This window comes from Lepidochelys kempii, chromosome 2 (assembly GCF_965140285.1).
Source record: "Lepidochelys kempii isolate rLepKem1 chromosome 2, rLepKem1.hap1, whole genome shotgun sequence".
NCBI classification, from domain to species: Eukaryota; Metazoa; Chordata; order Testudines; family Cheloniidae; genus Lepidochelys; species Lepidochelys kempii.
Window position 1 is genome coordinate 175,042,051 of NC_136381.1, and position 17,785 is coordinate 175,059,835.

A 17,785-nucleotide genomic window follows, 5' to 3' on the forward strand; every position below is an offset into this window, starting at 1 on the left:
CGTCTATGGGCTGTAGACCCAGCCATGGTGCTGGTAACATGTTATTACCTCAAAGCTTGATTCCTTCAATGTGCTTTAGGTGAGGATAACAGTTAAAACCCTCACAGAAGCTCCAGCCAGCTCAATGTAGCATGGCCTGGCTATTAAGCGAGACAAACTAACAATTAGTCTGTTGCATTGTGTACTACCCTGTATATCTGTTTCAAGACCTGTATCTCCTGAGCCCTCAATAGGCTGGTCCTTGGCTACATCAGATGTTTCCTCTCCTTTCAACCCAACAGGATTCGACGGTGGAATGAGCCCAGATAAATCTGGCCCTTGTTCATGAGAGTATTTTCTTGGCAACATGGTACTGCTTCAATTATAGAACTCCCTTTTAGATAAGGCTGATAATCAACACCCTCAAATTGAAATGGAATGCACAGGATTCCCAAAATATACGGTGTCTGAAGAATGGCCCAGTAACTCATTCCTGAAGACAAGGAAGTTAAGTAATCCAAAAACCAAACCAAAGACCCTGTGATCACAAATGGCATAAAACGAGAGGGGTGGAGAATACAGTTCTATATGCAATATTTTGCTTACCATGATTGTTGTCCATGGCCAGGTGTGATGGTGATGGTGACTCCAAGAGAGGACACAGGCACTAAGCCACTTTCATTTACATGCCTAAATATGGATATAGGGACGTAGTGCAAGGCACATTTGTCTGAAAATAGTGGCCTATTATTTTTTTAGCCTGAACTTGTTTAGTTCAATAATGCTACTATTTTGATGGCTTTCTTGCCACTTCAGTTTTTTCTTTTTCAGACAAAGAATATCCTAATTTAAAGTCATTACCAAAAACTCTGTACAGTTTCTTTAATGTGGCCTTGCATGAGCTTTATCTAGTGGAATAATTTTCTCCCTTGCTTTGTAATTTATTCCCATGTTTATGTAACCTAACATCCTGTTCCACAGCAAAAATGATTCTTAATGCACAGTGAAGACTGAAAATTAATTCACTTTAGCAAAACAGTTTCACTAGCAAGTTAGGAAATATTCCAACAAGGTTTCAATCTCTACCTTAACTGTGCCCCTTGTAGTTCTCCATATCAATGTGTTGCTTCTAAGGTGTCTCTCCCCACCGCCCTCCCATCATCAAAGGATCTCAAAGTGCTTTAGAATACATGTGTCCATTAACATTAAGTGACTTGGCCACTACTAACGATCTACATGTATAAAGATCTCCTGGGCATTTGAGAAATAAGGTGGCAAATTAGGAAGATGCTGTATCTCTGACAAATGGCTCCATATTTGCTTGGTGATTGTTCCTATGCTGTATTAGGAAAGAAGGATGGTCTTAGCTTATAGGGACTGGACTGGGATTCAATTCCTGTGTGACTTTGGGCAGTCATCTACTCTGTGCTTCACTTTCCCATCTGTAATGTAATGGTGATAACTGAGACCTCATGAGGTTTTATGAAGGTAAAATCCAGAAATGATTGTGTTACATGGTGATCAGGATCATGTAACAACCTAGATAATCAAACTTTGTTAGTTCTGTGGTATCTTCACTTACTTAAACAAATGTTTTGACTGAGAGATTGGGAGATGCAGCAGCTTAAAAACCATTGCATCAGTGTTCTGCTCAGAGATTTACTTTCAGTGTTCGCCTGGATTGCCCATTAAAGCATTTTACTAGATTTAAAAAAATGATAGGGCACAGGGAGAACCAGGTGGCTTAGTGGTTATCACACCTGACCACCAGCTCCTTGTCTCTCTCTGTGGGGATGGTAGAGTTTCCTGGTTCTTGATCCTAGGTCAGGAGTGTATGGGACTCCACCCACATCTGGGCCTTTCCCTTTTAAGTGGGGCGTGGTAGGGAGACCTGGGACCTCCCTCTCCACTGGGTCCCCACCCAGGACCTTGTAGCAAGTAACATTGGCAGGGTCCTCACTACAGAGAATCCAAGTCTGCCACTCTGGGCTACTTCTTACATGTGTGCTCTTTCAGTTTGGGGCATAGTCCAAGTGGTCAGTAGCTTACTAAAAAGTCCAAATGAGCAGGGTCCTCTAGGACCTGCTGGTTCTCAGATGAGGTGGTGGTTGGAGAAGGCACTGCGTGGGGACCTTACCTAATCTGTGGTCCCTCCCAGGAAGGATTAGTCTCTCCTGCTCCTTGTCCACATCCCTTTCCATGGGCTTCTGAGCTCCTTTTAACCCACTCTGCCATGCTCAGCAGGTCTGGAGGGGAAGGGGTACCTGGGCTCAGTATTATCTTTTAACACCTTTGGGCCCATGTGACTGGGTGCCTGGGATGGACCACACTGAGAATGCCACACTCAGGACAGACTGCGAGAATTAGGGCAGACAATCCCTCCCAACTGGTAGTTTATTCTATAATTAGATTCACCAAGCCACTAACTAAAGAGCTTCTGCAGTACCCACACTGGTTAACCAGAAACCAACTGCAGTCCCCTTTAGGCATTCCAACCCTTGGCTCCTATCCAGACAAACAGGTCTAATATAGTGAGAGGTTACTGAAAACCCAGTTTGCCATATGTGAGGTTCTTACTAATCCCAAAGGATCAGATACTTACCCCAGATCAATACATATCTCAGATCTTACCCAGATATCATGCTGTCAGCCAATCCTTAGTAAACTAACTAAAGATTTGTTAAGAAACAAAAAGAGTTAATATGGTTAATAGATCATATACATACAAATGATTGCAAAGTCCTCATATCAGGTTTGTAGCAGTGATGGAATAAACTGCTGGCTTGCAAAAGTCTCTCTGGTAACTTCCAAAAGATTAGAAGAGCCTTAATCCATAGTTCAAAATACTCCTTTTAGTTGTAAATCCACAGTCCAGAGAACTGGAGCAGGAAGGAGGCAAAATGGGAGATTCCTTGGGTATCTCTTATATCCTCTGCAATGTGCATCAAAATTTACTTTCCTAAACAAAGCCCACTGTATGGAAAGTATGGAAAGTTACTGACCGAAGATGGAGTCCAAGGTCACATGAGCACATCACATGCCCCTACATGTTTTACTGAATCACAGGGGAGGCCATTGGCTCCTCGCTGTCTGAGGCATCCACAGGAAAGGCATTCTGGGCAAAACATTGATATGGAGAATGACAAGGGGCACAGTTAAGGTACAGCTGCCCCTTGCCAAAGGTTCACAAACTGCTAGGAAGACTGTGGGTTGCCACATCTATGTCTACCCTCCACCCAGCAAAGGGGTATTGGCAGATCCCTCTGGCAGCCGAGTTTAAAGAGAAGCCCACGTCCTCCATTCCATTTGGGTTATGTCAATTCAGGCTCCATGTGGCAGCTGCCAAATTTCAGCAGTTGATGGAAAGAGTGCTGTGGCCACATGATTCATACGCAGCCGCCTACATTGATGATCTCATCACCTACAATGAAGGATGGACTGTCCACACGAGACATGTCGCTGCAGTACTACAAGCCCTTGAGGAAGCACAAGTGATGACCAACCCAACCAAGTGTTAACTGGCAACCCAGGAAGTCACCTGCCTGAGGTATACAGTGTGGGGGGCACAGTTATGACCCTCCCCCTCCCCAGTGGACAAAGTCCAAGCCCTAGCAGACTGCTCTGTCCCCTCCACCAAGAAGCAAGTTTGCTGTTTCTTGGGATTAGCAGGGTACTATCGGCATTTCATCTCAAATTTCGTCATCATTGCCACCCCTTTAACAGACCTAGGAAAAAAATTCCACACCAAAAATCCACTGGACAAAAGGCTGTGGTGAGGCATGTAGAATACTGAAAGACCAGTTGAGCAAGGAACAAGTGCTGTTCCCCCCCAGATTTCTTGAAGCTATTTATTATACAAATTGATGCAGCTGATGTCTGGCTTGGAGCAGTGCTGTCTCAAAAATCAGAGGAGTAGAGCACCCCATCCTCTTTTTTAGCAGAAAGATGTTCTCATGGGAGGCTGCACGCTCGGTCATCGAGAAGGAGGCTCTAGCAGTGAAATAGGCTGTCGATGACCTGTGATAGTACTTATGGAGGCAGCCCTTCTACCTAGTAACGTGCCGTGTGCAACTCCAATGGCTAAACTCTAATGAAAGATCAACCACATGTCATGCAATGGTACCTCTTGCTGCAGCTGTATAGCTTTTATGTTTCCCGCCACACAGGCACAGAAAATAAAAATGCCAAATTCTTTTCACAGGAAGAAGGGGATTGGGATCAGCCCCCTGACACCACAACTCAGGAACTGAAAGGAGAGGGTGTGTGGAAGTGGTGGCGCATATAGAAATCCTAAAGTGGGCTGTGATACCATATAAAAATGACGAGTTACATTAATACAGTCACCATTGTTACAAAGTTGCAATAAATCTTGTACAAAGTATATCATGTAAGGTTTCAATGGAAAAGTTACAGTCTGTCAAGAATGATTATCCTGGTTAAATCCATGTTTCATTACTGTATCTGAAGTTACGAATAGTGGCTATGTATCTCTATCTCAAACATAACACCCCCTGCCCCAGATGGATTTACATCAGGGCTAGGTACCTATGTGTCGATGGACCATTAAGGACACACAGCTCTCACAATTGCATAGTCCGATATCATTGATCTGTATTTTTACCTGGCTATGGACTTTTCTAACGGCGTGACCAGGGCCATGTCTGTCCTTTCAAAGGGCATCCCTATGGTGGGCAGTGGTGCCAGAGGGGCCTTTGGGATCTTTTTCTGACCTGTCCACCAGCACTTGGGACATGATGTGCAATGGTCCCGCACATGCGTGAGTGACATTAAATTTGACAAGGAAGTCACCCAGGTATCAGGGATGTGTCTTGTGTCATCCCTGTGAAAATTCATCAAAATTTGGTCAAATTATAAACCTCTGGAAAAATCTCAATTCACATATGCTCAGTAGAGAGAGATATGTTAGCATTTGGTAGCTGAATTCTCAGAAGGTTCTGTCTGCATTGAGCATGCTCCATCTCTGCACAGCTTCTGGGTGCTGATTTGCATGCACCCTCGGCAGAGAGCCACTGACCATGCTCCATACCAGAACAACAGGGGCTGAGCAGGAATTTCCCTTCAGTTGCTCCTCCCTGCTGTTGGGGTCAACTCTGGCGCCAAGCACTGGAAGTGAGAGTATGAGAGTAGGAAGGCTGTCACTCCTTTGCCCTAATTGCTCTTGCCCAGGTGGTGTGAACTAGGAAGTCACCTGACTGAAATTCAGAGGGGTGAGAAGGTAGGACATGGAGGAATAGATGCATGAAGGGGGATGGTAGCCTTGGGTTGGGGAGTTGGAGCAGGAGCTGAGGGTAGGGGGGGTTGTGTAGGAGCCTGGACATATGTAGTATGATATAGTTTTGAATTACATGATCACTTACTATTTTTCCATTGAATGTCTGCCTCATTCAGTACATTAGATAGACCTGCTCTGCGGATGAATCAGGGTTGTGAAGGAGACTGTTGTCTGCAGGACCCCTACCTCATTTGTTGCAGAAGTTGGAAGGCATATAGTGAATGGGCAGGGGAATGCAGGAATGAGAGTGAGGAAGAATGGTTCAGTAGTTAGGGTGCTAGCCTAAGACATGGGAATCCTAGATTCAAGTCCCTGTTCCAACACAGCCTTCCTCTGTTACCTTGGACAAGTCACTTTAACCATGTAGCTTCTCTGTGCCTCAGTTCCCCATCTGTAAAATGGAGATAATACTCCTCTATCTCACAGGACTATTTATATATTAAAGATTGCGAGGTGCTCAGATATTATAGTAATGGGAGCCATATAAATACCTAAAATATCTAGGTAGCTAGGAAGAGAAAGGGTGGTCTTGTGGTTAAAAGGAGCATGCTCCCTGGAGAACTGGATTCTAGCCTTGCCTGTACCACAGAGTTCCTGTGTGATACTGGGCAAGTTGCTGAAATCACACTTTTCGAGGTGGCCACCGTGTGTCCTTCATTTTCTCAGTACCCAAATTGAGACACCGAGGGTCTGACATGCAGAAGTGCTAAGCACTCGTAACTAGTCAATAGAAGCTCTGCTCTGGACACACAAAGTGCTATGACATATTAAACGCTCTGGAAGAATCCAGCCCTAGATGTCTCAAATTGGGCACCCAAACATGGTTGACAGGTGTTTCTTTTTGGGTGTTTTACTGTTGACTCGAATGGGAGCAGCAATGAGCCCAAAATGTAAACGAGCATGGCTCTGTTAGCGGATTCTTATGAGGAATTAGTTTTTTATTTGTTTTGAATTCTTCCACATATATTCTACTGCTAAACTCTCGAGAGAATGCCACTTCCTTTCTTTTCATTAAGATTGATATATGTGTGTCTGCACAAATCCCTGTTTCTTCCTATCCCTCTTGGAAGTTACTTTGAGAATTGATGGCTGTAAAATACTTTAAAAAGTCAATAGAATGTACATTAAAAAATTAACAGCAAAAATACATTGAAAGGGATAACACTGCATTCACAGGAAAAGCAGATGGCTGTGCAGATTTGAATTATTCATTTAAAAAATTCTGAGAACATATTTGTAAGGGCTGTGATCCATTGGCATAATTTTTGCCGGTTTATTAGCGGAGTTGTTACTCTTAAGAGGAAGAGTAAACATCTCGTTTGGTGACTTGGGATTCAGGCTAGTAAAATGCAACTACAGAAGTAATTTATAAATAGTGGGTAAAATTAATTTAACTGCATCTCCGAATTAGGGCTGACAACTGCTTTGTTAGCAAGTGCACAGACACAGGGCACAGACTTTACTGAAACTGATGCTAAGGAAGATTTTCAGACTTAGAAATACCAGTTACATGGGAAATCATTTTACTATTGAATTTGTTTAAATATTAAATGGTAGACTATTGGCTAATTTTGTATTTATATGTCCCATATTCTTTTTATCACTCCTTATAACACGCCAGAGTGCCAGTTCTAAACACAGATAAGGTACAGACTAATACACGTAAGTAGCTTCAAATTATAGAGCAAGAGACTGAGCATCAGTTGTGTTATTTTGTATGTTAGAAGTGTCTCACTGTTGGCTTTCATATAAAATGTGTCTCTACCTGAAAAGTGACTCTCAAAATGGCATTGTGAGGTTCCATGTCTGCTGTATCACAACAAAAAAAGGAGGACTTGTGGCACCTTAGAGACTAACAAATTTATTTGAGCATACGCTTTCGTGAGCTACAGCTCACTTCATCGCAATAACTTACAGTGCTCATTTTTCAGGTAAAACTCCCTGCCCCCCCCCCCAGCTGCCAGCCCTGCAACTACAGATCTGAGGGTCAAGCTGGGTTCTTGGGTCCAAATTCACCAGTAGTAACTGATCTGGAATCAGAGATTTTGTCCTCATCTATCCCTCTGTAGTCTCCTGAGCATAAGAAAGCAGAATTTGGTCCTGGACTGACAATTCGGATGATGTGGTGATGAATATATATATATATATGTATAGTGGAGAGGGAAAAGGAACTGTTAGAGTGGAGTACAGAGTCATAGAAAAGAAACTTATCAATTCTCTGGGCCAGGTTTTGATCTGTTTGGTCTGATGTCAGTGAGCTAACCTGATCTACAACAGTGTTAAGAAAATCAGAATTGGACCCTCTGAGTCAAAATTTTACTGGCAAAATCATCTTCACACCAGAGAGTAGATTAGGGGACAGTATCTGCAATTCGTGCAAGAAACTACTGACTCTGAAGTTGCAAGTTTTAAAAAACAAAACATTTACAGCACCAAATACATGCCGGTCAGAAGCCTGCTGAACTCTTTGTCAGATAACTTGTGCTGACTAATTTTTTTTTCTAACGATGCCTCTGCTCTCTCAGCTTTTGATATGGAGGTGGTTCCATTTGATCATGTTTGGGAACTCCAGGGTACTGCTATTAAAAACATCTGTGAGATAAACGCATGGCTTCAAAGAACTGGCAATCGCACTTTTAGAAAGTAGCAACTATTTCTTTCCACGGCACCTACAGGAAAAGAAATTATGTTTCTGACTTTTAAAAATCTTGGTCCAGTTGCTCAATTGGTGCAAATGGGCATAGCTCTGATGGAACTGTATTGATTTACACCAGCTTCGAATCCACACCCTTGTGCTGTGAGATAATCTCCTAAATGCCCTTCACATATGAGAAGTGTGAAGTGTCTGTTCTCTTTCCTTCATTCTTACAAGGCAAAATGAGCATACTGTGCAGCTTCGTTTGATTAATGTAAAATGCATTGTTTTTAGACGAAAGTCTGGGGCTATCTAAAAGAAGACCAGTTATGTCTGAAATCAAAAGGCTGAGGGGTGTCAAGAAAGAGCCTGAATTAGCTAAGGGTACCTAACAAAGCGTAGTAAGAAATTGACTTAGGAAATTGACTTAGGAAGTTTGAGAAATTGACTTAGGAAATTGACTTAGGAAGTAATGAGATCATACTTAGCGGTCTGAATGATCTTTCTTTCTGCAAGTTAAAGGCATTCGTATCCTGGTGCTGGGGAGTGCATAAGGTCGTGGGCCAAATTTTTCTCATTTGCACTTATTGAAGCCTGAATAACTGAGGTGAAACCTATGAAGTAATTCTAACTTTGCACTAGTGTGAATCAGAACAGAACAGAGACCATTACCCAATAATCTGGGCTCTGATAAAATGTTAGAACATTATTCTGCCACCAACCATATTTTTAATCTCAGGAATGATGACATATAAATCTTTTTTTCTAAGCCTTCATTAAAACACCTTGTTAGAATTCCTGGAATTGAAAAACCAGGTTTTATTTGATGTTGTATCCCACGCTTTCACTAAGTCACTCATGTTGAGTAGATGTTTTTCAGTCATTCTATGTTAGTGGAATTCTCATTCCTGAATAGAAAAAAAATCCATGTTCGAACTTTTTTTAATTTAGTAATACCTAGAGGTGTGCAGGAACCAGGATTTCTATTCCGGGAAAATATTTGAAATTTTCTGCAAAATGGAATTTTTGAAAAAAAAAATGTTTCAAGTTGATTGGAAAATTCTGTTTGAATAACACTGAAATGTTTCATTCCTTTTGACTTTTAACAAATAAAAATTTCAAAGTGAAAATTGTTGACCAGCTCTAGTAATACTCTTTCCACATCCAGGATACAAGTTTGCATAAGCATTGTTTTGTCATTATCTGCTCGCTCTATAAAGCACTGTGTTCTTAGCCATCCCAGTGTTGTTGTTGTGACAGATTCCCACTGCGAATGAATTCTTTGCAGTAGAATCACAGGCTATAGTGGAAATTCTGATACAGTAGTGAAGACATCACCCATTACCGGAAAAACACATTCCAGGAAGTCATTCAACTGTCTTTGTTTTAGGCCTGGTCTACACTACCAATTTTTTTTTTGCCAAAAGGCAGCTTTTGGCGATGAAACAGCAGAGGTGTACACACTGCAAAGCCACTTTTTGTGCCGATACTCCTCAGTTGCAGCACTGTAATAAAACCAGCTTGACGAGAGTCAGCAGGCTTTTTGTGCTGAGGCTTTAGCGCCGTAGTGCCAGTGTAGACGCTGTGATTGATTTTAGCGCTGTTATTGGCCTCCGGATGGTGTCTTACAATGGCCATCCTGACCACACTGGTCAGCAGTTTCAACTCTGCTGCCCTGACAACAGGTAAACAACCTTCTGCCCCTCCCTCTTTAAAGCCCCAGGAATTTTGAAATTCCCCTTACTGTTTGCGTGGCGTGCAAAGCTCACATCACATTTTCCCAGCAGACCACGATGGCTCCACGCAGCAAACAATCTCCCGCATGGACCACTGCGGAGTTACTGGATCTGATAAGTGTTTGGAGAGAGGAAGCTGTCCATCCCAGCTGTGCTCCAGCTGTTGGAATTTCAATACCTATGGCCAGATTGCGCTCAGCTTGCCCGAAAAGGGATGTGACCGGGACATGCTGCAGTGTAGAGCAAAGGTGAAGGAGCGGAGGAATGCGTACCAGAAGGCAAGGGAGGCAAACTGTCGCTCCAGTGCTGCGCCCCAGACCTACCGTTTTTATAAGGAGTTGGACGCTATTCTAGGGGGTGGCCCCCCCTTCACCGCAAATAGCACTGTGAATGTTTCGGCGGGTCTGGAGCCAGTGGAAAGTGAACCTAACCCAGAGGAGGAAGTAATTGATGAACAGGTGGAGGCTGAAGAAGAAGTGGAGTCCTATGATGTGTTCAGTCAGGAGCTGTTCTCCATTCCAGAGGTGTCTAGCCAGTCTCTGCAGTCACACTCTGGCGAGCCAGAAGCAGGAGAGGAGACCCCCAGTAAGTGGTTTTGCTTTGTGAAGTTCTGAAGTGGGTTGAGGGCAGAGAAATGTAGAAGGCTGGCTTTGTTTCTGCGTGCTGGGCATTTCCCTGTACAGCTAGGCAGTTTGATGGAACGGGGAGTTGATGCACTCCGAGATTTCATGGGAATCCTCCAGAGAGATCTCTAGGAAACTTTCCTGCAGGTACTCAGCAATCCTCTGCTGGAGGGTCTTCGGCAGAGCTGCTTTGTTCCTTCCCCCATTGAGAGACACTTTCCCGCGCCACTCTGCAATTACTTGGGTAGGGACCAAAGGTGCACACAGGCGAGCAACATAGGGACTGGGGCGGAAGCCGCAAGCATGTAGCAGATGCACCCTTGCTTCCCTTCAGGAGTTAGATATCTTCCATAGTGATCGCTGTCTGTGGAAAACAGTGGGAAAGTTTAGAGTGTTGCCCCCATAAGTGCCCCGTGACCTTTTCAGATTGCTTTTCTGCAATACACAAGACCCCTGCCCCTGGGTTCACTCACCATTCTTGACGTCTTCTGCCTCATGTGTGCTTGCCTATGGTCACTGAGAAAGTGATAGGTATGTGACCAACAGTGTTGCTGTTTCAGTGCTCGGTGTGTAGTTGACAGTACTGCTTCTGTTTATTTTATTCTGTATCTTTTTTGAGATAGGGTGACCACATCTGCACGCCGTATTCAAGATGTGGGCGTATCATAGATTTATATAGAAGCAATATGATATTTTCTGTCGTCTTATCTATCCCTTTCTTAATGATTCCCAATATTCTGTTAGCTCCTTTGACTGCCACTGCACATTGAGCGGATGTTTTCAGAGAACTATCCTCAGTCACTACAAGATCTCTTTCTTGAGTGGTAATGGCTAATTTAGACTGCCATCATTTTGTATGTATAGTTGGGATTATATTTTCCAATGTGAATTACTTTGTATTTATCAACATTGAATTTCATCTGCCATTTTGTTACCCAGTCACCCAGGTTTCTGAGATCCTTATATAAGTTTTCACAGTCTGTTTTGGACTTAACTATCTTGAGTAGTTTTGTATCATCTGCAAATTTTGCCACCTCATTGTTTACCCTTTTTCCAGATCATTTATGAATATGTTAAACATTACTGTCCCAGTACGAAGCCCTGGGGGACACCGCTATTTACCTCTTCTCAATCTGAAAACTGACCATTTATACTTACCCTGTGTTTCCTGTCTCTTAACCATCAGAGTTATTGATCCATGAGAGCACCTTCCCTCTTATTCCATGACAGCATACTTTCTTTAAGAGCCTTTGGTGAGGGACACAGAGATCAGCCTAGATTTGGACTTCCATCTATCTACCTTGGTATTTACATGGCCCAGGTCCCTGAAATATCCTTTCAGGGTAGGAGGAAATATTTTGATTTTTGTATATCTTATTTCCTTTTACTTTGCAACTTTCTGTTTAGACTCGAAGTATTTTGCTAGAAGGTAAAATTTCCTCTTTCTATGGAAATGAGTCTCTTTTCCTTTTTCCTCCACTTCTCCCCCCTTTAGAATACCACTCATCAGATCACTGGGAATGGTAAAGAAATGGTTGTTCTTCAGGCAAGCAATAAAATGTAAATATTATTGGTTGACAGGAGACTCTTTGTATGGTTGAAGTTGTTCAGCCTTTGGATTCATGCTTCAGTAGCACCCAGAGGCATGGCAATATCTTAGCACAACATATGCCCTATTGTGTCTTATTGCTTACATCATTCCGCTAGAACAAGCGTAGTACTTGTCTTCCCCAAAGGCCTTTTTATTTGATGTAATAAAAAAAATTTCTAGCCTCAAAACACATAGAAAAGAAACTCATAGTATGTATGGTAACTTAAGATATTTTTCTGACACCCAAGGGAAATAAGCAAGGGGTATATGTTGTTATGTTAGATCTCAGACAAAGCTGATATTTACAGATATATATATGCTGCTTTTGTGAGAGCCATATAGCCTGCAGACTGGTGTATGGTAAGGGACAATCTATAAAAAATGTATAATGATATTATAAATATTTATAGTGCACCTAGGTGAGTGTAAGATAATAGGGACAGGCCAGAAAGGCTTTTATAATAGTAAATTTGTGTCTCTCAAACACACTGGAATTCTTTTGAAAGAATTAAATAATGCATAAAGGCACAATATTAGATATAATTTATATAGAGATTGTGACAAAGTTCCTGCTCTACCTTGGTGGGTCTTGCGCTTATTGGTGGATTTGCTCGCCTTGGAGCTTCACGGCAGCCCTCAGCTTGGCCGTTTTTCTGGATCCACAGTCCAGGTCGACGACTCCTGTGTCTGACCCGGAGTTGGGAGGATTTGGGGGGAACCCGGGCCCGTCCTCTACTCCGGGTTCCAGCCCAGGGCCCTGTGGAATGCAGCTGTCTAGAGTGCCTCCTGGAACAGCCTTGCGACAGCTACAACTCCCTGGGCTACTTCCCCATGGCCTCCTCCCAACACCTTCTTTATCCTCACCATAGGACCTTCCTCCTGGTGTCTGATAATGCTTGTACACCTCAGTCCTCCAACAGTCCGCGTTCTCACTCTCAGCTCCTAGTGCCTCTTGCTCCCAGCTCCTCACACGCACACCACAAACTGAAGTGAGCTCCTTTTTAAAACCCAGGTGCCCTGATTAGCCTGCCTTAATTGATTCGAGCAGCTTCTTGATTGGCTGCAGGTGTTCTAATCAGCCTGTCTTAATTGTCTCCAGAAGGTTCCTGATTGTTCTGGAACCTTCCCTGTTACCTTACCCAGGGAAAAGGGACCTACTTAGCCTGGGGCTAATGTATTTGCCTTCTATTACTCTCCTGTAGCCATCTGGCCTGACCCTGTCACAAGATTCAAAAGTTGATTAAGTCCTTTAGAAGCAGCTACTAAGAAAACTCAGAGGAAGAGTAATATGGGTAAGTGTTAGAAAGCAAAGAGGACAGATATGTGACCAATTTTCAGAATTGAAAGAGGTTAATAGTTAAGTGGCAGTATGCCGGGGTAAATACGAGAATTGTTGTTTAATATACTTATTTGCAATCTAGAAAAGAGAGTGAATAGAAGTCATACTTTGTTGTTGACATAACAATTATCTGGTTATTCAAGACTAAGGATTGCAAGTTCCTTTAGGAAGACCGAACAAAACAGTGTGAGCCACATGATCAGTTCTGCTTGAACTGTCTCCCCATATTTATACCTGTACTTTTATGGGTATAACTGACTGCTGACACATTTGTGCACCTATAATAATTTGTGCCCATAAACTAAGCCCATAAATATGGAGGAAAGTGTTTGAAAATGGTATGTACTGTCACAAAAAAGTGAGTAAGGATCTATAAGCAGCAAATAGGAAAACATGGATATGACTGGAAATTAACAAACAAACATATAGTTGTTTAAATAGATGGAGGGTTTTTTTAAATCAGAAGGTAAAACCAAAATTAGGAATCAAGTGTGAAATCCTCCAGGATCAGTTTCCTGAGATTATGAAGAGACTGGCATTGTTGGATTTTGGTCCTTTTCTTTTTTGTTTATGCCATAAGGACCAAAATAAACTGAGCATCTTATATTTTAAGCTTTATGTTGTATGCAAGTATTTATTTTTTTTAATCCTCATGCTACAGATGGCTTGAGTTGTACAGTCTGCAATAATAAAGGCCACAAGAAAAGTACATAATAAAAGAGAGAATTGCACTAAAACTGTAAGAAGCTATGTGAGGGACCAACTCTCTCCCTGTGCATCTCAGCAGCAATTGAGGTCAGTATGTGTCCTCTCAGGAGAGATCTCCATATCAGGGGATTGCTGGCAAGTTATTTTCACTGCTGGACCCTTGACTATGGAATTTTCTTCCCCTGTTAGTCCAGCACACCCCAGTTTGGTTAACCTTCAGCTCATGTGCTAATTGCCTTCTTGAGTAATGGATGGATGGACAGTCCATGAGAGAGATTCTTCTTAACTTATTAAGAGATTTTAAAGATGAAGACCTGGAAGTGGATTTTTTTCAAATGAGAAGCCAGTAGAGTGCATGGAGCAATGCTGTAGTTTACTTTTAACAGTCTTTCTCGATTAGCAGGAGGGCTGCTATAGATTGTACTAGCTGAAATTTCTCTGTGGTCTTCACATTTATCTGAAATCTCCATTTGATTAATAGCTGCTTTTTAGTCAAGATTCTCAGTGAGTATAAATTGTTGTATCTCTGGTTTACACTTCAGTCTCAGTTTATGCCTGCTGAGGATCTGGCCCTTTTTGATTAGTTGTATATTAGTACAGTGAGCACTGTTAAAATGTTGGTGCTTGCTTTGGTGTTTGCTTTGGTGGCACAGATATTAACATTTAGTCATTTTTCACTTGCTGTGGTTTAAAGCAGTGGTGGGCAACCTGCGGCCCATCAGGGCAATCTGATTGGGACATTTTGCTGATGTTGACCATCTGCAGGCCTGGCCCCCCACAGCTCCCAGCGGCCGCGGTTCGCTGTTCCCGGCTGTTTGTTCCTGTCTGTCTCTGTCAGTGCAAGTACAAGGTAAAGACACGTTCAAACTCAGGATGGAAGAAAGTTCCACACCCACCTCTCATTTATTTACTGTGGTCTCCTCAACTCTTCTCTTCTTGACCATATATATTTGGTGTTAGCTTCTACCCTACTGCAGATTGTAGAGGGAATGGGCAGAAGAGTAGAGCAACGTCAGTGAAGTGCTGAAATGGGGAGCAGTCCCCATCATGCTCAGCAGTTTAGGTTCTACATAACACCACCCATCCGAAAATACTGTGATGCAGTAAAGGCCAAGACTGTAATGACACCCATGGTATACGTAAGTAAATAGATGCCTATGAACATCCAGCTCAGATGAATTTACTTGCAATAAAAGATAAGTGAGTATTGAATCTTGTACTTTGCTGACCTCTCTTCTGAGTTGTCGTCTTCGTTGAGTCTAGCAGGAGCTAGGCGACAGGTTTTCATTTATAGCAGAGCTATGGTGTTCTTACCTCAATAATGGCTTCGCCATTGGTGGTGAGCATGTGATTCTTCCAGCATATCATGCCAATGCCACATCCTAGCATATAATGATACTCATGTGAAAAGTTGTTTTATGTTTGTACATTCGTGGTCTGACTTGCCCTACAGTAAGGCCTGGTATAGTTTTTAGTTGATTGCAGGTAGCTACCTGTCATGCACATTCATTTGTGGCTCAATGTGTGCAACTTCTTCTTCTTTTGCCAAATTTTCATGCACATTGCAGAGATTTTCTTCACCTTTATGTCTCCTCATACTTCCACATGACTCTTTCCTCACTCCACCTTCTGCTCTACTAAATGTGTTCAGAGGCACAGAAGACCTTCTAGAGATAGATCATTTCTCCTTGCAATTACATTGGCTTCACATGCTCAAATAGACTTCATTAACCTGATAGCTTAAGGAAATGAAGCTCCAGGGGAAACTTCTATTCCAAGATAGATAATTAGGAAATTAAATAAATGCTATTCCCAGCATATGCAATCCTAATAAGGCATGGTGGTTACATTTGCTCCCTGGAGCCACAGTCTGGAATAGCAAGTATCCATTTATTTTAAAACTTTTGCATTTTGTGTGTTCATTTTTGTCCCTTGAGTTGGACAAAGTCTAAGGATGGTGGGGCTTACAAGCCTGTTCAGGCTGTGGGAATGTGGACTGGTTAGTTGCAGGCTTGCAGGGCTGCGTGTTGGTGATAGCCTGTTTCCAGGAGTGAGATTTAGGCTGTGGAATCACCATGATAACAGACGTACTCTAAAAAGAATATGTTTTGGTAAAATAATTATATCTTGTCAAGTATGATCCCTGTGTTGTTTTCTTCGATTGTATGCTCTTTGGGGCAGGGATCATCTCTTTGTTCTGTGTTTGTGCACACTGGGGCCCTGGTCCATGACTGTAATACAAATAAATAATTAACAGTAAAGCTGCAATCTTTTCTGTCTTTCAGAACTTTTAGCTTGTATAACTTTTTTCATAGTGCTCCCTAAGTGTGTCAACAAACCGTTTACTGGCAAAGGTCTTCCAGCTCTGCCCAGCAAATCTTGACTGCCATTATCCACTCTCCACACAGTTGCAGATGCTGTTGATGTCAACAGGAATACTGCACCTGAAGGGAGAGCAGACTTTCAGAGCCTAGATCTTCTGAGTAGATCTGAGAGGAGAACTTTACCTTCAGACAGCGATAGCCTCTGTTGTTAATAGAACACGTGCACCTCCCCCAAAATGCTAATACCATTAAATGTCATGCACAGGCGGCAACAGTAAGACAGAGGTTTGAACAAGAGAGTTGCACGGACATGGGGTCCTATTGAGGGGGCCTATTAGCAGAGAGCACCTGTTATAAATGAAAAGGACTTGCTAAAATAAAATGTTTCTCATGAATCTCTGACTGCCTCTATGTATCTGAAATGGTGAAACCTAAGAAGAAGGGTAATTAGTGAAGTGTGCTCCAAAGTTTCTGCCTAACATTAAATAGGGAGGGATGTTAGGTGCAAACAAAACAAAGAAAATGAGGGGAGAAATCAATTTACTTGTTAATGAGCACGATCATCTCTTTTTTTATAGGAAACCTGACGTTTTGCCTTTTGATTCTTAATCAGCCTTTGGACAAAGGTTACTTTCATCTTCTGTGGAAAAAAGGTAATAATAACTTACATATATCTTCATTTGCTTATTTACTTAGCTGCTGCCCAGCTAATCTACCGTATGTCCATTGAATCTCAATGTGGCAATTTCCACTAACTAGAGCAATCACCGGGTGAGACTGTGAATCAGCAGAATGCATTCCTTGTTGTTGAGTGCAGCAAATGAGTGGATTAGTCAAATTTCGCATCTCTTATGCATTTCAGTGGGAACTTCATGGACTGGGAAGGGATACATGTATGTGCGCTTGCGTCAAATAAGCCTGCAGCTTTTCAGAGGCATCCTCAGGAATGATGGTGGTTTTGCTGACAGAGTGCAATAGATCAGCGCTGCATTCAAAACTTAGGAAGTGAACGTCCATGATAGGTCATCAGCAAAATGTGTTAGTTTTAGTCAAAATCAAATGAACCATGTACAAAGATTTATAAAAATATTGGGATTTCTTTCTGTTGGAAATGTGCAAATCATTGGGCATGTTTGCTTTGTTTAGTAAGCGTGGAGCTAATCATCTCTGGCATGATCATTGTAAAGCTTAATATTTTGTAGAGTTTTTTTTTACAAATGTTTATATGCTTTAAGCGGTTCATTCTTTCAGTGGAGAAGCTCAATCTTTCAGCAGGTTGCTAGGAATTCTTGCCTAAAATATTCTTAAAATGCTGCAGCACAGAGACAGAAACCCTAATTTCCAATATTCATTCATAGAGTTACTCTTACTTGCTACAAGCGGAGCTTGACTTAAAGAGATGCTGTCCATTTGAATATTTTAAATTGACCGGTTTAAAAAAAGAATCTAGCTTCTGATAAAGCACTGGGGCAGTTTGTAACCTGTTAACAAGTTTGGAATCCTGCAGAGAGTCCTGCTGACTCATTGTGACTGGTGTGAATTGTTAATTCTACCTTG

General features: G+C 42.2%; 1 protein-coding gene across 8 annotated transcripts in view; it reads left to right on the forward strand.

Annotated features, from left to right (window-relative positions):
- TPK1 (thiamin pyrophosphokinase 1) overlaps positions 1-17,785 on the forward strand; it is a 481,390-nt gene that overhangs the window by 72,759 nt on the left and 390,846 nt on the right. For 7 of the 8 annotated variants that reach the window (XR_013635371.1, XR_013635372.1, XM_078851688.1 and 4 more), the window contains exon 3: positions 16,807-16,881. The exons of the other annotated variant lie outside the window; for it this stretch is intronic. Coding sequence is in view for 5 of the 7 variants with exons in the window: in XM_078851688.1 (XP_078707814.1) it covers positions 16,807-16,881 (75 nt within the window). In the remaining 2 variants the exon portion in view is untranslated. The remainder of the gene's footprint in view (positions 1-16,806; positions 16,882-17,785) is intronic. 8 annotated transcript variants of the gene reach the window in all.